This window comes from Melanerpes formicivorus, unplaced genomic scaffold (genome assembly GCF_026170545.1).
Source record: "Melanerpes formicivorus ecotype bairdi unplaced genomic scaffold, bMelFor1.0.p_v2 SCAF_69, whole genome shotgun sequence".
NCBI classification, from domain to species: Eukaryota; Metazoa; Chordata; class Aves; order Piciformes; family Picidae; genus Melanerpes; species Melanerpes formicivorus.
The window spans coordinates 1,744,858-1,766,788 of NW_027142421.1; the positions used below are offsets into that span (position 1 = coordinate 1,744,858).

Consider the following 21,931-nt stretch of genomic DNA (forward strand, 5'->3'; position numbering starts at 1 on the left):
AGGATGCTCCTTAGCGGCTTGGCACCCATCCTTTAGTTTTAGAGACCCTAGTTCCAGACCAATTCGTTATATACGTATCCAGCCTAAAACTTTCTCACACCACCGTCCCCACATCAGTACTGCGCTCACGTAATGGGGGCGTGGAGCAGGGGCGGGCGTGGGCAGGGGCAGACGTTCCACGGCCACCGCCCCTGCCTCCGGGCCGCGCATGCGCACACCCCACCGCCGTTGCCTCGGAAGCAGTAGGCGGAAGTGACTTCACCACACAACTTCTTCCCCAGTCCTGCCCCTGATTCTTAGACGGTTTGTGTAGACGTCTTTTCTCGGGGCGGCGGTGACCCCGCGGGGCTGGCGGGTGATGTCGGTGCCCTCGCTGAAGCGGATCCGCCAGGTTCCCCGGCACCTGCTGGTCTGCGAGAAGGGCCACGCGCGGCACCCCCGCTCGCGGCACGCCGCGCACGTGTGGGACCATGCCTACAACTGCCGGGTGAGTGAGTGCGCGCGGGCGCGTGCCGGCGAGGTGGCCGTTAGCGGCCGTTGCCTTTGGCGGGGCCGCCGCCCGCCTGAGGCAGCTCGAGGCGTCCGCGCTTCCCCGCGGAGACCAGCGCGGCCCCCTGAGCGCGGCCCCCTGAGCGCGGCTGCAGGGCTCCCAGCGCTTTGCCAGCCGTTAAAGAGGCGCTTAGTCGGGGCTCCAGGCTGTGTTCTAGGAAGTGTCCTCTATCCCGTGCAGCCACGGACTAGGAGAGAGGTGACAGTGTTTTGTCAGTGCTATCTGATGAGTACGGCAATGGTCTCTAGTTGAACCGGAGGAGGTTTAGATTGTATATTGAAATAAACTTCACTGGACAGGTTATCAAATGGACTACCCGGAGAGGTGGTTGAGTCACCATGCTTAGGGACATGGTTTAGCACCAGACTTGGTAGAGTTAGCTAATGATTGGGCTTGATGATCTTAAATGTCTTTTCCAACCGAAACGATGCTGTGACTCCGTGATTATGGCAGGGAGTAGCGCCCACAAGTTTCTAGTCAGAAAAGGAGGGAGTCCCTCAGCCGTGAGGCGAGTCTCAGCTAAAGGTTGGCTGCAGGTGTACCCTGGAAGTCCCCTTTTTTCACGCTGTCTCTCCTTCAGCCAAAGTGCCATCATCGACAACGGATTCCCCCTCTGGAGAGGCTTCAAACGTGCCATCCTGGGCAGCTAGCTTTAGGTGATTCTGCTTTAGCAGGGGGCTGGAGTAGGTGATCTCCAGAGGTCCCTTCCAACCTCTAGCATATTGGTATTTCTTGTTTTGGGTAACTTAAGACCATATATTTGCCAGTTTGCTCTCCTTCCTTTGCTTTTTGCAAGTGTCACTCAGGCCTTCTTACTATTTCTTTCTTTAGTGCTTTTTATTATTAGCAGTTAACTTGTGCTTTCTGCCGGTGTGGCAGGCAGCCACTTGTCAGTTGTTACTTGTGAATGTGTGCAAAGGGCGAGCTGTCTCTGTTCTCTGTGAACTTCTTTTGTCCCATTTTACTGCTTGATTTTCTTCCAGAATTGATTTCACAATGTGATTTACATGATGAATTTGTTCCTAACAGGTGTCATTTTTGATCCCTGAGTGTGGCCTCCTACCTGAAGTGCTGAAAAGTACTATTGCAGATTTTGGAGAGTACTACCTGTTGAGGAGTTTATCAGTCCATGAACTGGTCTCGCACGAATTCATTGATGCTTTTGTGAAGAGAGGTAAGGAGGAAACCAGAACATGCCAGATGCAGTAATAGTGCATAGTTTTCGTCCATTTATTATTATTTATTCTGAAATGTTTTTTAAAGGAAGGGAAGACACAATGTTAAGAAAATTCTGTCTCTTTATCTGTGCTTTGTTGGTTTGTGGTGAGTTAGCATTTAATTCTACTGTCAAGAGGGCTTCCACATATCATAGTATCAGTCAGGGTTGGAAGGGACCACAAGGATCATCTAGTTCCAGCCCCCCTGCCATGGCCAGGGACACCCCACACTAGATCAGGCTGGCCAGAGCCTCATCCAGCCTGCTCTTAAACACCTCGACCACCTCCCTGGACAACCCATTCCAGGGCTTCACCACTCTCATGGTGAAGAACTTCCTCCTCACATCCAGCCTCACACTTGTTTATTTTCCACATCTAAGCTTTATTCAGATTCATGCAGAAATCAGCTCCCTTCTCCCTTTCTCATTCATATTTCAGCATAGAGCTGGGTTAGCTGTTTTTAGCAGCAGGCGAGAGGAAAAAGAGGAAAATGTACACTTTTTTCTGGGGGATAGTTGGTTGGTTTTGTTGGGTTTTTTTAACTGATGGAGCTGCAGCAGGTCATCTTACCCAGTGAGAGCAAAAAGGATGTGAAGAAAGATGGTATACCAACTTGGTATTGTGTACTGGGAGTTTGCTGTTTTCATCGAGTTGGCCCAGGATGAATGTTGTACCCTTCATTGTCAGGTGATTGTCAGGAAGAAAGCATAAAAGAGAGGAGAAATGAACAAGTGGGTGAAATGAACAGGGGCTTGTACTATGATACTATTTTCTTTGGCATAAAAGCCATTAAGAGATTAATAGTTTTATGGAAGTAGTATGACATTTGTACATCAAATTTACAGGATCTGATTCTTGCAGTTTTAAGAAATTGCTTGTGGCATATAATGCTGCCAAATGTACTTAGTGATGTGAGCACCTTCCACATTGTCTTCATGTGAACTAACAATAGAAATGTGTCTGGGGAAAAATAGTGGTTTCCATTTTCTCATTGGGGCAGGTGACAGGCAGGAAGAACATCCTTTAAAATTGTGCCAGTGCAGGGTTTATCAAAAATAACCAAACATTACTTTGCTTGAGAAGGTGGCAGACAGTTGATGAAAACAAAAGGGTTTTAAGTGATTCAAATGGTGTCTAGCATGCTTGATTATCTTGAGGTAAATCTTTCATGTTGTCATATCTGCCATTATTCGCTGTGATCTCATGGTTTTCTTTTTACTGTTAAAGGTTCATGCTATGCACTCACCTATAACACCAAAATTGATCAAGATAATACTGCAGCTCTGCTACCAACTGGTACGTTTTGGTTTTAGTAATGCATGCGTCCTGACTGTGGTCTTGGTTGTTTGGGTTTTTTTTTCATTTGGAAGAATGTAAACTGGAAAATTTAATGCTTGCTATACTTGCCAGCTTTACTAGAAACATATAAAGCAGGAAAATACTAGTTTTAACGTTTTTCATTCATGCTATTACTTCATATAAAGCAAGTTAAAACAAAAAGAAGTTGGCATAACTTTTGTATAGTGTCAGATTGTCAATGCATCATCTGTAACTGTAGTTGCTACAAAGGATTAGTGTTCTGAAAATACTGCATTCTGACTTCTTGTTTCCTACTAGTTTTAAAGATAAAACTTGTACCAAAACAGAAAATTACTCAGCCTTTATTCTTTGGGAGTTATGTAATGTGTTGAAATGCTGTCACAGTTCCATCATTTTGTTTTATGACAAAATGTTCCAGCTCAGGTGGGATTTTGTGTGCAGAGAAAACAAAGCTACTTTGTCTTTAAATATACATTTTATTTCTATTTTACAGTATGTTAGATGTGACAGAGACACAGATTGGTCTGTTAACATCTAACCTAAGATGCTATAAGAAGTAAATTCAGGCTTTTCAGAGGAGAAATTCTTTGTGCCCTGTTATCACAGTCCTAGCAAAATAGATACTGGTAGTGATTCAGTTTGTGTGATTACCCACACAAGTGGAGGAAAGGTTCACAGGATTTTAAGGATTGGAAGGGATCTCCAGAGATCATATAGTTCAAACCCCTGCTAGAGCAGGACCACATAACCATATAATCTAGTACAGGTCACACAGGGACACATCCAGATAGGCCTTGAAAGTCTCCAGAGAAGGAGACTCCGCAACTTCCCTGGGGAGCCTGCTCCAGTGTTCCGTGATGCTTATAGTGAAGAAGTTCCTCCTCATGTTGAGGTGGAACCTCCTGTGCTGTAGTTTATATCCATTGCCCCTTGTCTTATCACAGGGCACAACTGAGAAGAGCCTGTCCCTTCCCTGCTGACACCCATGCCTCAGATATTTATAAACATGTATTAAATCCCCTCTCAGTCTTCTCTTCTCCAGACTGAAAATCCCCAGGTCTCTCAGCCTTCCTCATAAGGCAGTGCTCCAGTCCCTTCATCATCCTCGTAGCCCTCCATTGGACTCTTTGGAGTAGATCCCTGTCCCTCCTGAACTGGGGAGCCCAAAACTGGATGCAATATTCCAGGTGAGGTCTCACTAGGGCAGAGTAGAGGGGGAGGAGAACCTCCCTCTCTCTGCTGGACACTCCCCACTTAACGCACCCCAGGATATCATTGGCTTTCTTGGCCACAAGGGCTCATTGCTGCCAGTTCCTTCTCCGTGGGGCTGCTCTCCATCAGATCACCTCCCAGCCTGTACTGGTGCAGTTTATTATTTCTTCCCAGATGCAGGACGCTGCACTTAGCCATGTTGAACGTCATTAGGTTCCCCTTTGCCCAGCTCTCCAGTCTGTCCAAGTCTTGCTGAATGGCCAAACAGCCTTTAGGTGTATCAGTTAAGCCTCCCAGTTTGGTGTTGTCAGCAAACTTGCTGAGCAGACACTCTGTCCCCTCATCAGTGTCATTGATGAAGATGTTGAATAGGACCCCAGAACTGATCCCTAGTGGACTCCACTAGTTACAGCTCTCTGGCTGGACTTGGCATCATTGACCACCACTCTTTGGAGGTGGTCAGTGGTGCCAAGGTTGAGACAGTGAAGTGGGGCAGCACAGTAGAAAAGCTGTGACTGTCTCAGGAATAATAGTGTCTTTTTATATTCTAGTTCATAGGAACTCTTTGATAAAAAAAGAGTAATTTGAGTTTTAACTTCTCGTGAGAAGTATTCTAGTTACTCCATTTAACTGCAGCTAAAGAGCCTGGATTACATTAGTAATACCATAGATCCAAAGATAACATTGTACAAGGTACACTGAAGACTTCAAAGGGAAGGAACTAGAAGATTATTTGTATTGAAGTTTGGTTTTTTTTGATAGGAAAACTAATTCTGTCAGTGGATAAGGATACTTATGAGGAGCTTGGTCTGCAAGGTCGCCCTTCTCAGTATTCTGGCAAAAAAGCAATGAGATATAGTAAGTATTACTTCTATTAACTGTGCTTATTTCAGACCTGTGAAGTACCTCAGGATGCTAAACCAGAAATGCTGAAGTTTCTCTTCCCTTAAAATTCATTCTTGTGTGGATCCTGTCTTTCCAGATGTAGATACAAGGACTTTTTCCTAATAATAAAGCAGTTACAACAAAACACATGTTGGATCCTTTTGGTATTCCACACAATTTGTAATTTCTGGGGTTTTTATTTATGCTGGAGTGATGCAGGACTCAATAATCTTTTTGTGTTGTGCACAGTGCCTGTGCCTTCTGATGTAAAATACTAAACTAATTAAGGTAGAGCTTAAAATTTGCACAAAATTTGTGAAGAGCCTCACCCAAGGCTGCTTGCTTGAAGAGGAGGATTGTATTATATCTGAGACACTTAAAATGGGAATCTCCCAATAACAAGTGCTTGGAAAATGGTGTGAACTTTTAAGAGCTGCAGAGACAGAGTAGTTTTTATTTTTTTCTCCTTTTTTTGTTGGTAAATAGTTAAGGCCCATGAATGCTACAATATCTCAAATGTCTGAGAGCCTGCAGTAGTTGATGGGTAATTACACTGAAAAAAACAAACAACTTTTAAGGGGAAATTTGTTACCTGTAACTAGAATTTCTGCAGAAGGTGACATCACTTTACTATTCACATTGTCAAATAAAATGTGTGATGGAAAGTAAATACAGCTTTTGCCCTGGAACCTATTCATCTTGAAAAAATGTCATTGCCACGTATGTAGATTTTGATATTAAACTCTGGCGGCTTTTTTAATACAAATAGTTTGCCTGGTCACCAAGATACCTTAAAGATGCTATGTGGGACTTCGGTCTGCCATTCCAAAAGGAGTCTCTCCCTCCAGTCACTGTAATGCAGTCCCAGATTATATCAAAATGAGGACAGCAGGAGGGGAATGCTTATTTACATAGTGGGGAGTACTATTTGAATAATCAAATACTTTGGAAAGATGATATCCATGTGACTGGGAAGCTTAAGGGTCTTTGTTCCTTTGTGGTTTTTTTAGTTCTTAACAAATGTAATGTTATTTCAATTAACAGTTACTTTTTCCCATTTTTGTAGCTATAACAATTGACTTGACTGATGCCAGCTTTCACCCTGATAGCAAGAAACACAACAGAGTGCTTTGGGCCTTGAAAGACAAGAAACCTTTAGCATTTGACATTCTGCTGGCTTGGTATCATACAGGTAATGAGAACTAAATGTAAAATTAAGATGTAACTGACATGAAGTTGAAATATTTGTAGTTTACAGTTCTTCTCTAGTGATTGTCCAAATGCTTTTAGTGTGGTTCTGTTTTGAGTTTCCTCACTAGTGAGAAGGGGTGTTAGAGAGGTCCTTGAGAACATTTGCCCATCTGCTCTTTACATTGTTATTTCTTCCTGACTCTTTGAGACCAAGTGTGAGAGTTAATTCACTGTTCTGAAAAAATTAAAGCTGCTTACAAGCTTATTTAGCAGTGTCCCATATTTCAAGCAAGTCCTTTGTGTGTCCTTTCCCCTGTTTTGAGTACTAATCAGACAACAAGGGTCCTTCCTTGTTTGTCACACAGGCATGGTTTAAAAGCTTGCAGTCCCCATCCTTGTAGTCCTCAAGAAAGAGTCATAGTGAAGAGTGTCACTACCATAAATAGTGATATAAATACAGCTAAGGTTGCAGTTCTTCACAGTCAGGTTGTTTGGATTTACTGACCCTGAATAGAAAAATGCCTCTAGGACTGATATCTTTTGTATACTTCTTGCTGCCAGTGTAGCAGAATTCAGGAAGAATAACATTCATTCTCTTTCTTTACATCCAAAAACCAGATCAGGTCAATAATTCCTGAATATAGAGTTAAATCTCTGTGCCTTTCTGTGCAGAAATCTTGTGCTCATAGCACACAACAGACTCTTAGTTCCTTAGTACTGATAAAAATAAAACTAACATATTTTGTTAATTAGACATAAGGCGTTGTATGGATTCTGCTGGAATGGGAATGTTTCTTCCACTTCATGCTTCTGGCACCAAGAGGAACAGAAAAAGGGAACATGGACTATTTCATGTCTTTAGTGACAGAGACAAAACAATCTCCTCTTCTATTGCTGTAATTTCTGTGACAGTTTTAAATGTTCATTGGCTGAAATTCATTGGCCTCCAAAAAAACATTTACAACATACCTGGTTGTCAACATGGAAAGCTATGTCATAACTAGAGGAATTGTCCTGTTAGTCTTGACTATAGTCTTTGAGTTTCCTGAAGTTAGGACTGTAGTAGCAGAATTTATAATCTGTATTCTAGGGCAAGGTCATACATACTTTGAAGCTGTTAGCCTATCATATGGCAACAGGAAGTACAGGCTGAAGGAAGATCACTGCTCTAACACACTTCAGACAAGTATATGTGTATAAAACCACTAAATTAACAGACTTCAGTGGCTGCTTATCTTTCTCACTGTGCCTTTTGGTACTTGAAGGATACTAAAGAGAATCAGGTTATCCCTCCTTTTTCTACTGCTCAAGTGATTTCTCCTTGATGAGATAAATATGGCTTAGGGATTCCATAATTTTTGGGAACAATTACTGGGTATTGTATTCTGCAGTGAAATCAACCCTGCTCTTGATTTTCTTCTGCAGGATTTAAATGCTGCTCTGGACTTCAGGCTTCTCATGAATAAGCTATTATTTCTCATTATTACTTTTTGAAAACTCAATACATTGTCTGGAATTCAACATTTAGGAGAATTGATTCCATGTCCATTAGCTTTTTGCTTCAAAGATAAAGTTGGTTATTTTCTTGTAATGTGCAGTGTGGTGGTTTGGGTCAGGTTTTTAGAATTTTACCTGCTGTTTTGGGTCACTTACTAGAGTTAAAGAAACACAACCTTTCTCACAAGTCTGGTAAGGCACATCTAAGTTTTACACAGAGAGAGTGATTGCCCACTGGAGTGGGCTGCCCGGGGAGGTGGTGGAATCGCCATCACTGGAGCTGTTCAGGAGGAGACTTGACAGGGTGCTTGGTTGCATGGGTTAGTTGATTAGGTGGTGTTGGATGATAGGTTGGACTCGATGATCTTGAAGGTCTCTTCCAACCTGGTCTGGTCCTATTCTATTCTATTCTATTCTATTCTATTCTATTCTATTCTATTCTATTCTATTCTATTCTATTCTATTCTATTCTAAATGTTGCAGCTGTGCTGCCTTTAAAGACCTGTCACTGGTTGTTGTTTTTATTTTATTTAAATGAGATTTCTTTACCTTCTCCTCCTCCTCCTCCTCCTGTCTTCTGTCCTTGTTCTCCAGACATCACTGATATATCTGTTCTCAGGCCTGTAGTCACCCACTCACTTTTCCACTATTCAGGTTAAATAGTGTCCTGGGATGGCAGACACCTTGACCAGGTGTGTTAAGCGAGTCTCTAGACTTGGATGAGCTTCCAAACATACGGTAGTCAATTTACTGTAAATCAATAATTTTTGTACAAAACCTTATGACTCCTAAATTAAGCCTGCCATCACACCAAGAAAATGAAGTATGTAGTCTGTAGTGATGGGCTAAGACATCTCAGTATTCTTGTGCTCAGCTGAGAGAAAGAAGGGAGCCACTAACACGAAAGACCAAATGCCTTTTAGGACAACCAAGAGGGAAACTGCAGTCATGGAGGCATGTTCCAGGAGAAGTTAAATTGTATAGCTTTCTACAGTGTGTTTCTGAGATCTGCAATGATTCCATTGGAGTTGCTGGAAACCTCTTAGAGGCAGTTGTTAGTGAACTGGAGATTTTGAGATCCCTTTAGACACACAGTGGTTTTTGAGGTAATACTGTCTGAATTCATGTGAGCTTAGTTCTTTTTACCTCAGCTTAGAGCTGCATTATCTTTGGGTGCATCTACCACATGTATTTTCCATTTGAAGCAGCAATGTCTGAGGAATTGCCAGAGATGACCTAATGGTATAAGAAGTCATTGTCCTTCTACAGCAGCAAGTACTTACATGTGAGCACAAAGGGAATGTACGTATGGGCATGAGTAAGGCAAAATGTTCTCTTGCCACGTGCGTATAGACATGGGTATAGTTACAATATGAGTGCATTTGGAGACAGCTTTGTCTTGGGGAGCCCTTAGTGTGTTCCTGCTTCCTTTCTTGTGTTCCTTTTTAGGAACATTCCTAATTCTTCTTCTCATGAGTTCATTTCATTACTTGTCAAATTAATTTTGCTTGATTTTTCTATGTATGCTTGCTAGTTAAACAGTAAATTTCCTGAACTATACTGAGTTGCTGGATCTTGCACTGATTTTATTTCCAGGAATATAAGGAAGCTGAAGGTTTATTACTTTGGCCAAAGGTAAAGAGCTTTACACCCTGCCTTTTCTTGTATACGTAAAATAAAGGCTTTATATATTCAGTACTCCTTTTAAGTAGTTTTGTAACAGCTGTTTGTGATATTGTGTTGTTAAGGTGCAGAGGAATCAACAGTGATGTCATACTTTTCAAAACACCAAATACAGGCACTGAAGCCAAAAATAACATTCAGCACCATAAGGGACCTGCAGTGTCCAGTGTTAGACAGTAATGAACTAGAAGGCAAGCCAGAGGAGTCCTGCAGCACTGAGGAACTGTTTGAATGGCTAGGTGCTGTCTGGAATCAAGTTAGCCTGTAAGTATTTTATTTTATTGATCCGGAAATGGATTTTTAAGTAAGGAAAGACAGTTTGGCTCTACCAAACCTCCCTAGGCAGCCTGTTCCAGTGTTCTGTCACCCTCACAGTGAAAAAATTTTGCCTCAACTTCTACCCGTTGCCCCTTGTCCTGTCATTGGGCATCACTGAGAAGAGCCTGACTGCATCCTCTTAGCACTCACCCTTTACATATTTATAAACATTAGTGAGGTCACCCCTTAGTCTCCTCTTCTCCAAAGTACAGGGTCCAGCTCCCTAAGTTGCTCTTCATAAGGAGTATGTTACATTCTCTTAGTCATTTTTGTGGCTCTGTGCTGGACTCTTCCAAGCAGTTCTCTGTCCTGCTTAAACTGAGGGGTGTGGAACTGAACACAATATTCCAGATGGGGCCTCACTAGGCCAGAGTAGAGGGGAAGGAGAACCTCTCTTGACCTACTAACCACACTCCTTCTAATACACCCCAGAATGGCAGTGGCCACAAGGGCACATTGCTGGCTCATGGTCATCCTTCCATCCATTAAGACCCTCAGGTCTCTTGCCCCTTCACTGCTCTCCAGCAGGTCAGTCAACCTATATGATACTTGAGGTTGTTCTTTCCCAGGTGTAAGACTCTACATGTTACCTGTTAAACTGCCATTGTCTCAAACCATGAGTTTTACCCTTCTGGTTATCACCCCCCTTGCACTATGGGGGACTGAATCAGAAACTGGGTGGTGTTTATCTGCTTACCAGAGTTAACCATGTAGAAGATTTAAAGTATGTTTATTTTACTGTGGTGTTCATTGTTTTTTCTTTCAGAGACAACAAATCATCTAGCTTCTTATCAACCTATTGCTGTCCTCAGCCCAACACAGTGGTGGAAAAAGCATTTTTGTGCACAATCACAGGCTTTATAATTCCAGAAAAGATAACTCAGTTATTGGAGCAGCTGTGGTAAGGCCTATCAGGAGTATATTACTAAAACACTTAGTATCATAGTATCAGTCAGGGTTGGAAGGGACCACAAGGATCATCTAGTTCCAACCCCCCTGCCATGGGCAGGGACACCCCACACTAGATCAGCCTGGCCAGAGCCTCATCCAGCCTGGGCTTAAACACCACCAGGGACAGGGCCTCGACCACCTCCCTGGACAACCCATTCCAGGGCTTCACCACTCTCATAGTGAAGAGCTTCCTCCTCATGTCCAACCTGAATCTCCCCACCTCCAGCTTCATTCCATTCCCCCTAGTCCTATCACTACCTGATATCTACTTGTGCTCTAAGACTTCAATTTTCAGTAGTACAGGGGGTGGGGGAGATAAATAGAAAATATGCAAAAGGAAGATGGGCTTTTCTAACTGGGAAAGGAGCTGGAAGGTTAACATCAGTATAAAAAAGCAATAAACTATTTTGGATACTTCCAATTTTGAAAATGCCTGCCTTGCATTCTGGTAATGACTTTGCTTGCCATTTTAATTTCTTAAGGAGCTGTGGCTCTACTGAGCTCCTACGTATTTTAAATACCCCCTCTCTATGAAAACCATGTTCCCTCAAATACATCTGATTTAGTATTTTTGACTACTGATAGAAAATATTACTCAACTCTCTTTATGATATTAAAAGGAGTATCACAAGTTACTTAAAGGTTATTACAGCATTTAACTTACAGCGAGGTTTTTGAATCAAGTGTTTGTAACACAGGACACTGGATAGCAATGACTGAGGTGAATGTAGTTCTAAATCAATACCAAACTACAAGGTAGTGGTGTATCACAGATCAGTGTGTATCTGTTTGTGTTGTATGATGGTGCTACTGACAGCAAATTCTGGAAGCTCTTTGCTCCTTACTTGAAACAGTACTTGAAGTGCCTGGTGGCTAACAGTTGTAGCCATGACTCAGGACGATATTGCTGTAGTTTTATCTGGAATATGATCTTTACTCTTGGAGCAATTTTCGACTCTCAAAGCTTCCCCAGGCTAGGATTGCAAGACAAATTTCCTTGGCTTTTATTTTACTTCAGAGCAGTGGATAATGTATGGCTTTGATTATTTGTAATCCAGTTTCATTCTGGAAGTATTGGTGTCAAGCATAGCCTGACTACCTCTCTTCCTCCAATATCGTTTTTGCCCTGATAGCAACTGTCCTCACTACATGTTCTATTCTCTGAAAGACACTGCTTGGTGTAGAAAATTAATAACAGCTACTGTACAACATAAAACTCTTTATATTGCTATAAATTGTAGGTTTGCCATGTCTAAAAGTCTGGTAGAAATCATAAAGAGTATTCGATGAATCGTCAAGAATCATCAGTCTTACTTCATTTCCTGATGTCTTCTGATAATAAATGCAAAAGAAAATTCTCTATGTACTAAAGCAGGATTTTTTTTAACTCGTAATTACAAATTTTCTTTGCAATGAGAGTGTCTTTATTTATTTTATTTGACCATGCTGTCTGTTCCATTATAATTACTCATCTCCTTTTCTTCTTATCTACAGTTGCTATTTTGGTGAACCAAAACTGGCCTATTGGCTGACCTTAACTGTGCATGGCTTTGCAGACAGCCCTGTTTCCTGGAGAGAAAGTGAACATGGATTCCACAAAGGAGGAGAGAACTTGTACAACTTTGTCATTTTCAGGAATCTGGACTACTGGCTTCAGATGGCTGTTGGAAGTTATGATGATTGTCCTCCATAAAGCTACATCTACGGAAGCTTTTTACTGTTTTTGTCTTACTGTATAGACTGATAAGGTAGTTTTTATAAAAGTAATTAGGTAACAAGTACTGAGACTAGGTATTTTTCCATTATTTATAGCACTTAAAAAGGAATGGATGTTTTTACTTCTTCACTGTCATACAGTGCCTTCTGAGAAATTTCACAATTCTAGCTTGAAGAAGAAGATCATGTTTTAATTTGAGAGTTGCATTCTCAGCAATTGACTGTAGGTGGTTTCCCTTTATCCAGGAGTGACTCTGGAATTTGAAAGTTAGTTTTACAGATTGCTATCTAAAATATTTGGGAGGAAAGCATGTTCTGGGACTTAGTGTTTTCTTTCTTTACATTAAAGATCTTTAAAACCTTCAAATTCATGTTTAAGAGATGTCAGGCTCAATACTGGCACATGTAAAACCCACACGTGTTTCTCATAATGTGGAGGAAAAAGGTGAAACAGGTATACCACAGTGGGAGGAGCATCCATTGAACATGGTAAAAGTAAAGGCTTACTGACCTGCTTTTGGGGTTTTCCAGATGTTACAGGTTTGACTCAGCCAGCAGCTGAGTTCCAGTGCAGCTGCTCACACAAAACTCCCACATATCACATTCCTGGTGGGATTGGAGGAAGGACTGGGAGCAAAAAAAATAAAGCAAAGCCCTATGGGTTGGGATAAGAGGAGCTTAATGGAATAATACCTTTTTTTTCTCAGAAAGAGCAAGCAAGCCAGCAAGTGACAGTGTGAGTGGAAAAGAAAGGCAAAAAGCCCAGAAGCAAAAGAAGCTAGAGAAAGCACTGGAAACAGGACATGTCACAGGTCACAGTCTGAACTCCAAGTCCCATACTGCTTTGTCTCCGCCACCTCTTCCCATGGTATCTAATACCCATCAGCTGGCTGGCTTGGTTGGTGTTCCTTCCCAGCTGAGCAGCAGATCACAGCTGGTTATCAGAAATTGATTTTTAAGTGATCAAAGAGACTGTTGCTTTCTTAATTGACCTCTACACACACTCACACTTGCACCCACACCAGATCTCTGCTTTTAGAAGTAGCTTGTGGTTCTTGCTTATGGGACTTTTCATGAAATGGAGATTGCACTGTCATGTTATTGCACATATTTCTGGGAAGAATGCTATGGCCTCAAACAATGCAGCTGAAGTGAAGCAGGTTTTGTCAATATAAGCGTTAATGCTGAGAGCATTGGCAGCTATAAAGAATCCAGGTTAAGTGCTAGGGAAGGGGTGGATGGTGGTTTGGAGGGGATAGGGGTTATTTCAGTTTTAACTAGTGGATATGGATCATTAAAGGAGCAATGGAAGTTGGAATGAGAGACTGGTGTTTAAGGCATAGCTCTAGTGGAAACATGAAGATCTACTGTTAGGCTGAGTGGCCTAGAGAATCAGAAGGATCATGAGAAGTGGTTGAGATTTCATTTATCTGTTCATTGGTTCTCTTCAGGGGGGAGAATCATCTTGGGTGATTTACTGGATGATATTTGTCATACACCTCCACTAAACCCCTTTTGCTCAAGTTTTGTTACACATTTCACAAACACTTCTAATGAATCAGAAAACAGTTTCCTAAATCATTGTTGTTCAAAATGATCCTGCTGTAAGATGTTTCTGGAAGGTTACCAGGAGCAAAAATTCATAGAATCATGGAATTGTTTTGGTTGGAAAACACCTCTAAGATTATCAAGTCCAGCCACCTCCCTGGGCAACCTATTCTAAAGCATGACCACTCTTTCTGTAAAGAAATTTTTCCTAATACCCATTCTAAACCCAATAGCACAATTTGAGGCTATTTCATCTTGTCCTGTTACCTGATACTAGTGATCAAGTCCCACCTCACCTCAGCCTCTTCTCAAGTAGTTGTAGAGAGCAGTGAGGCCTCTCCTCAGCCTCTTCTTCTCCAGACTAAACAATCCCAGTTTCCTCAGCAGTTTGTGGTAAGCCTTGCTCTCTAGACCCTTCACCAGCTTCTTTGCCATTCTCTGGACACACTTCAGCACCTCAATGTCTTTCTTGTAGTGAGAGGCCCACAATGGAACACAGTACTTGAGCTGTGGCCTCACCAGTGCCGAGTACAGGGGGATGATCACCTCCCTATTCCTGCTGGCCACAGTGACTCTTAACTGTTCACAGAACGGCTCTTAAAGAGTAAAATTGAAGACTTAATTATTGGGCTATTAAATAAACACCTGAATATTACCAATAATTTCAGAAGTGTCTTTTAGCTGGCTTTATTAGAACAATTGGGTGAGATCAATTCTGTCATTGCAGATGAATAATGGCATGTTTATTGATTTGATGAGGACAAGTATTCCAAACCTCTGTCCCTGTTGAAGCTGGTACCTTTTTTCAGGGCTGCCAAATCAAGAATGTATTTAAAGGATATAGCTGAAAGCTGTATGGGAAGCCAGTCCTATTGCACTGCCATTTTGGAAAGTTTTTGTAGTTTGGCATGGGATAAAAGCCTCACTCAAATAGGTATCACACTGCTGTTGGGACAACACTGATTGCAGTTAATCAAAAGAGGTTTCTTCCTTATTGAAGCAAATTAAGAGTTTAAATGGTTGGCTTTTGCAGGGCAGGCAGAAGCCCCAAAAGTGGTATACTGGATCTTGAGCTTGTTTTTTGGTTAGACACCAAATACAACTCCTAGAGCTCCTGGTGTCAGAACAAGATGATGTAAGTCCCATAAAGTGATTTAAATGTGCTCAAATGTTTTTATGAGCTTTATGGCAGTTTGGTATCATCATTTATAATAATTTATAATGGTTGGACTCAATGATCTTAAAAGTTCTATTATTTTTTCCCACAGTTGGCATAAAAGCCAGATGTACCGGAGAGTGATATGACAGAAAGGTGGTTGTGTGCTCTAGGTGTCACTGGAATTTTTACTGCTCTACAGGATGTTGTGACTAGCATCTCATTAAATACTGTGGAAGCACAATGTGAGGCATGTGGAAATGCTATACCTGTGCTGATCTTAAAGGTCAGCAGGAATAACATATTTATCATGTCTTTACCTTTCCTCTACTTGCCTGGAGGGTGATAGGAGTGAAGGAACTGATATGGGGTTTGCTGTGCTTAAGGCAAGACTGTGATGTGCTGGAAAATATGACTCCACTTACTTGGCAACCTTGCAAAGAAGAGGGATAAAGGGTAGCTAGGGGTAACATGAATCATGTGGAATATTTTCTTTAAATGTGAAATGGGTTTTGTAGTTAAAAGGGTGGTTGTGCATCATGAAAGGCTGCAAAAGCAGAGAGAGAACATGCTTTCCAAATCCAGAGGAGAGCAATACTCAGCAGTTGCTAATCTATCTATGTTCTAGTTGTGGTCAGAGTGTGGTTTTGAGGTCTGAGGCTGTTGTAATTGCCTGGAATATGTCACTTTGCAGCAAGATTCATTGTTCTGCTCTCCCCTGTAGGAAGGCTGAGACTTTTAGCTGTAGGACTTCCCTTTCAGCTGAGCAGAAAGACTTGGCCAAATTCCCATGTATTGTTTTAGGGAAACACTATTCATTATGACTTCCATTATAAGCATGTCAGTTCTGTGTGATCCTGACAGAAAGGGATGCATTGAGTGAGAAGCAGCCAGAGCTTTATTTTGGGGATTATGTGTGAGTTTTAGGAGCCAGGTTTTGATCCCTGCTGATAGAAGTCCCTTAAACCTTGGAGGATCATTAGGATGCTTGTTTGATTCCCTGATTTCACAAATGGGCTTTTTTTTTGTCTCTTCTTTTTTTCATTCCATTTTCTCAACCTCTTGCTGTCAGGTTTCCTTTGCAATGCTCAAAACATTTAGACATTAAGTCAAATTAAATGTGCATGAACTCAAAGTTCCCTGCCTTTCATGAAGATGCAGAGAGGCAAAATTGAACAGGGCTTGGAAACACTTTCAGGAAGCTACATAAGATGTGGTGGGAACCTCTCTAGATAGATCCTATGGAGCCAGGCAATTGGAGCATAGCCATGATGGAAGCATCTAAGAAAGCACATGTGCTTGATGCAGAACTCCTATTTACCAGGTTTTGGAGGTATTAGGGAATTAACAAAGGAGTCTTCCACTCCTTATTTTCTATCTTCTTTCCTAATAGCATCTGGCTTGTCTCAGTGATAGAAAAGGTTGGTACATGGAAAATGCTGAGATGGGCTGTCAAGAATAGTAACGGTTTGAGATCATGAAAACCAGTTTCCAGATACTGTGAAAAGCCTGGGGAAGCTTTCTGGGAAGGCAGTTGAAGCCAACCAAAGACAAGTCTGGACTATTAAATTAATTAGCCTGTCATGAGGTTTTTGAAAGCAAAGAGGGAGCTCTATTAGCATGTTGGCTTCATGGCAAGTGAGAGCTGGCTGGAGCCTGTTCATCTGCATGTAGTTTGGGGATGAATTAAAGTCTTAAAGCCTGTGGGTTTTGTTGAAAGTGACATTTTTTAAAGAGGCGAGTTGGCTGCTAGGAGTCAGAATCACAACAGAGCCAAAATAAGCTTCATATTTCTTAACCCTCCCTGTCACTGTGTGGTCCAGATTATCCCAGATGATGTGCAAATGCACGAGGACCAAGCATTGTGAGATGCCAGGTTTTAATGAGAGAGGAGAAAGAAAAACTACAGTTGCTCATTCTGTAAATACGTGGCAGGTATGACAAAGACCAAGTTATTCAGCTCTGATGATGTTTATGAGGAGTGGGAGGGGAAGCTGCAGAATAAGAAAAAGTGCTGTGGATGTGAGTAAACTGAAAACTGAGACTATGACTTCAGTTTTTGGCACAGGTTGGGGGAATAAATAAAGTACTGAGATGGCAGGGGGCAGGCAAAAGAGAAGTGTCAAGAGCGGTGTAAAGAGCAAGTCTCGAGCCAGCCTGCTGTGCATTGTGTTAACAGGAGCAAGCTGGATTTGTGAGAAAGATGGATAATGGCAAGAGCCTGGAGGGTTTGAATGGAGGCCACCAAAAGATTGCTGTGCTTCACTCATTTTTGTGCTCTGGTGTGATGGATCATATGCAGTTCCATGGGGCTTCAAAGAGGAATACTGACATAATGCTAAGAGGGAAATAGGCTTTCTTTTTATTAGAAAATAGTGGATTAGATAAAATAGTGATTTATATGAACCTGAGTGTGTGGGGAGCTGGTATCAAGGGCTGAGAAACTAGCGCCTTAAAAAAAGCACCAAGAGAGCCAAACTGGATCCTGAGCGACTTTTTATTCTCTCCTGATATAAAACTACTGTTAAGAAAGAGACACTTCTTAAAATTAGTTGGTAAATACAATTTTTGGGCAGATTGTAGCCAACAATACTCCTGTCTTCCTTATGTCTGTGCAACAAGACTCCTATCTTTCTCATGTCTGTGTGGAAAGGAGATTGTAAGCCTAAATGTCTTAGGATCTTTTACAGCTCTGGGTGGGTCCAGCTAGAAGGGTGCCAGGCTTCCTCCAGTGCCCCTCTGTTCCTCTCACAGGTATCTCTGACCCCCAAAGATGGGGAAGGGTTTTACATGCCCTCCTCTTTGTACATACCTTGTTCTTCTTTAAAGGGCAGCTCCTGATGCTGTGCCAGCAAGTGCTGTTTTATGAATACTTCTGATCCTCACGAGTATGAATTCTGGTGTTTTGCTGGGCTGAAATTGAAGTTGCCTTGATGCAAAGCTAATTGGGCAGCTTATTAATAAAGCATATTTTTAAAAAAATAAGAAGAAATTTACTGAGAAAATGGGGTTGAAACTCTTAAAATGGGCAAAGCCTTGTAAAAGTGAAGACGTGAAGACTGGATATTAGGCATTGTGCGTGTCATAAATATAGTGTAGATAAGGGATTTTTGACATTTAAGGCTAAACCAAATGTATTTCCCATTTGCTTTAAGTGACAGACTCATGTCTAACCTCATGGTTACTGGCAGAAGTAGCAATCTTCACTGGAGCATAGATTTATTAATTTACACAAATAAGGGAGGGATTGAGGGGTGGGAATCCATTGCTGAGACTTGAAAAATCAGGTCGTTCTGCTTTGCACAAGGGCTGTGCAAACTGCAATGTGCTTGTCAGTTCAACTGGTTTGGGGTTGTTTAACCATTCTGGGCAGCCAGCCCAACTTACAAAACTGCAATTATCGTGATTGTTAGGAATAGTTCCACATCTTTCCTTGGATTTCTTCTGCCTTGCTGCTTTCCTTTTTTTGAGGAAATCTTAAATTTCCCTGTCGGCTCTGAGGAGACCCTAATTTTCCCCTTAGGAGTTCCCACAGAGACACAGAGGCTCTCCAGCCCTCTGACAAATGTAATCCTTCCAGAGGCAGCAACAAGCAGGAGTATTGTATCTCAGGATCAAACCCCTGCTGGCTCCAACCAACAAAGCCAGGTCTTGCTGCTGAGAGATCCACAGTGCTCAGAGGAGGTTGATTTTATGAATTTCTAAATATATGTCTAATTTGCAGGCTCAGAGGCTTTGCCATTTGCATTGTTCCTCGTTTATAGCCACACCATTTCTATGGCAGCAGTCAGAGGCTCTGGTCAGTGAATGCTTTTGAGGTATTTTGATGCTGCTGCATGAAACTAAATGAAAAAGAAAGAACTGGCATCAGGTGCTGGCAACCCAGCAGCTTCTTGACTTGAAGTACCATGAAGGACCAGAGGTTTGAAGGCCCTCTGGTTACGCAGTGTTTCCTGTGCTGTTGCCTCAGGCTAGACACAGATGTGGGTGGCTTTAGCTGTCAGGGAGAGCGTTCTGGAAGGTGTAGTTTCAAGTTGGTGTGAGCTGGAATCGCAAGGTGAGGGTGGGGAAATTAGACAGGTCTGTAGTCTTAGCAGTACTGTGCTCTGCTGTTTTAACACCAGTGATTTGCAGGGTCAGGTACGGCAGCAGTCCAGGCAAAGCACACAGAGGCCTTTGTGCAGCTCTTCAACAGAGCGCCTGTTGTGCACAATAGGAAAAGGCTTTGGAAGATACTTAATCTAACTGCCATCCTTGCAGAGGGGCTGTGCTGCTCTTCTTGTGGACTCTGGGTGGGATGCTCTGACATTCTTATGTCCATAGTTTCAGTTTGAGGCAGTCTGAGAGAAAAAAATTCCTCTGCTTATCTCATACGTGCCTTATGGTGCTGGGTTGCTGCCTGCTCAGTGATAACATGTTCCTGGGGAGCAAGCCTTGCTGTTAGTGCTGGATCTCTTCTCAGCTCACCAGAGCACTGGGAAATAATTTTGGCATGTGAGGTTATTGTGTGTTGCTGGCCAGAAATTTTCCATCAGGGAGTTTCCGAATCAACTTGTGAGGATACAGAACTCTGCTGAGGGTTTCTGAACTCTCTGAATGTAAGCTCAGGAACTCCATGCATGTGTTTTTCTAGACACTTGCAAAACTCCCTTTATTTTCAGCCAACCAACCTCTCTCAGGCACTTTTGTACAATTTATATATAAGGCTTATTTGTTAGACACACGTGTTACAGACTACTGTTTTACTTACTGGGGGTTGAAAGTTCAGAAATCAAATTTACCAGAGGGAGAGTTGAAAAGGAGAGATCTTAAGAGATGGCATGCTGAGAACGGGTGATAACTGATTCAGTGGCAAAATTGCAGTTGTAATGCCTCTGTGTCAAGAACTGTCTAGAGGCAGGTGTGCCACATCCCTTGTTCAGCAGGTTTTGCTCCTAAAGCATTAACTTAGCATGTGAGCATTGGTGGACCTGTCCTGCTGTTAGGAAGTGCAGTGAGGGAGCTGAACAGCATTTTAATACAGGCCAACCAGAGATGTGCAGCAACTCCTCATGTATTTTCAGGCTTTGAGGTATCTCATTTGTCATTGCCTCCAGTTCATCCATCAGACTGGCTGTTGTGGCTTATTTTGCTTCAAGAAAATTGATGTCAGGACCTGACTTTTTTCTTTTTCTTCCCTTGGATGCATGGACTTGTTTCATTTCTCTCCAGAATACAATTTTCTGTCAGCTTGAATGAACATGTAATTCCTTCAGAAGCATTCAAAAATGAAAGTGTGACTTCAATTATTCCCAGACACAATACAATGCTGGCTTCAGAAAATACATCTGTTGAGTGTTGCAGCCCAGCTCTTTTGATCACAAAGCTAAGCTTGCAGACTCCTATTTTGACAATTGATCTTGAGGAATCTAGCAAGCAGAAAAAGTAGTGAACAAAGTGGCTACCCTTTATTTTGATCCCTTGCTTCAAGAGGTCCTCCAGTTTAAAAACTCCCAGCTTTGTATTAATTTTTGTTGACTCTTACTTAGCAACTAAAATAATTCTTCCAGCACAGAAATTCAGGGTTTATCAGGTTTCCATCTTAAAGCTCCTCCTTTCTTGGTGAGCATAAAAGCCAATGGGGAGAGGTGGGTGGAGCAGAAAGGGAAGAAATCTGGGGCTGTCATTTGACATTTGAACATGGAAAGAAAACTGTTCATCATTTTCACTTTAGGTCACGTAATGCAGGCATGATTTCTGTAGCAGTGTCTGCATGCCCATTATTTGGGGCTTAGTAGGTAGTTGTAGGTTTGGTTTGTTGTTTTTAATGATACTGTTTGATTGAAGAGCCCAGTCCAACTTGCCAAGTCCAGTGAATTCCTAACCATTGTATTAACACTTCACAGGTGCTACTGGCAGCAGGTAGTTTGCCCAACACATGATTGAGGTGACTTTGAGGGAAGCCTCAGGGAAAGCCTTTTCCTACAGAGACAGATGGCACAGTGAATTTAGAGAAAATCAATGAATAAGGGGGAGGCAGGGAGGACAAAGGAGGGCTTTGAAGTTTGTTCATACTCTGGGTTTTTTCTAGCAGTCACAACTATGGTGGTTTGGCTCTGGCTAGGGCCCAAATGCCCACCAAAGCTGCTCTATCACCCCCCTTTTTAAATGGACAGGGGAGAGGGGAAAATATAACAAAAGGCAGTATAAGACAGAAGCAATTTAATAATAATCACAAGCAGAAGCAAAAGCAGAGAGAGATGTTAGTCTCTACTTCCCATCAGCAGGATGGTGGTTGGTCTCAGGAAGCAGGGCTCTCTACGCTTGGTGATTTCTTTGGAGGACAGACACCATGGATGAATCCCCATACTTCTTTCTTTCACTTTGTTCTTACATCTGAGCTGGCATCGTGTGGCATGGATGCCATTTGGCCAGTTTGGGTCAGCTGGCCCAGCTGTGTCCCCTCCCAAGATCTTGCCCACCCCTCAGCATACTCTTGGGGCAGCCTGGATACTTGTTCAGCAGTAGCTAAAATACTGCTGTGTTATCAACTACTGCTGTGAAACACAGCACTAGAAGCATGTTCTGAGGAGAATTAACTCCAATTAGCTCAGCCAAACCCAATACTAGAACATTTGGCCAGAGATGGAAGTAAAGGGTTATGATGAATGAGTGCTGGAAAGCAATGTCCAGGAAATAGTGGCTTAT

General features: G+C 42.2%; 1 protein-coding gene across 1 annotated transcript; it reads left to right on the plus strand.

Moving 5' to 3' along the window:
* Positions 1–234: 234 nt before the first annotated feature.
* RPP40 (ribonuclease P/MRP subunit p40) lies at positions 235–12,907 on the plus strand. Its single transcript, XM_068163009.1, has 8 exons — positions 235–487; positions 1,580–1,724; positions 2,995–3,063; positions 5,062–5,157; positions 6,251–6,376; positions 9,621–9,819; positions 10,640–10,774; positions 12,319–12,907. The coding sequence occupies exons 1-8, from the start codon at positions 359–361 to the stop codon at positions 12,515–12,517; spliced, it is 1,098 nt and encodes a 365-aa protein (XP_068019110.1). The 5' UTR covers positions 235–358; the 3' UTR covers positions 12,518–12,907.
* Positions 12,908–21,931: the final 9,024 nt, after the last annotated feature.

Coding starts and splice junctions, on each gene's coding strand:
- RPP40 (XM_068163009.1), top strand. CDS start 359: ATGTCGGTGCCCTCGCTGAAGCGGATCCGCCAGGTTCCCCGGCACCTG. Junction 3,064..5,061: donor TGCAGCTCTGCTACCAACTG/GTACGTTTTGGT, acceptor TTTTTTTGATAG/GAAAACTAATTCTGTCAGTG. Junction 10,775..12,318: donor CAGTTATTGGAGCAGCTGTG/GTAAGGCCTATC, acceptor TCTTATCTACAG/TTGCTATTTTGGTGAACCAA.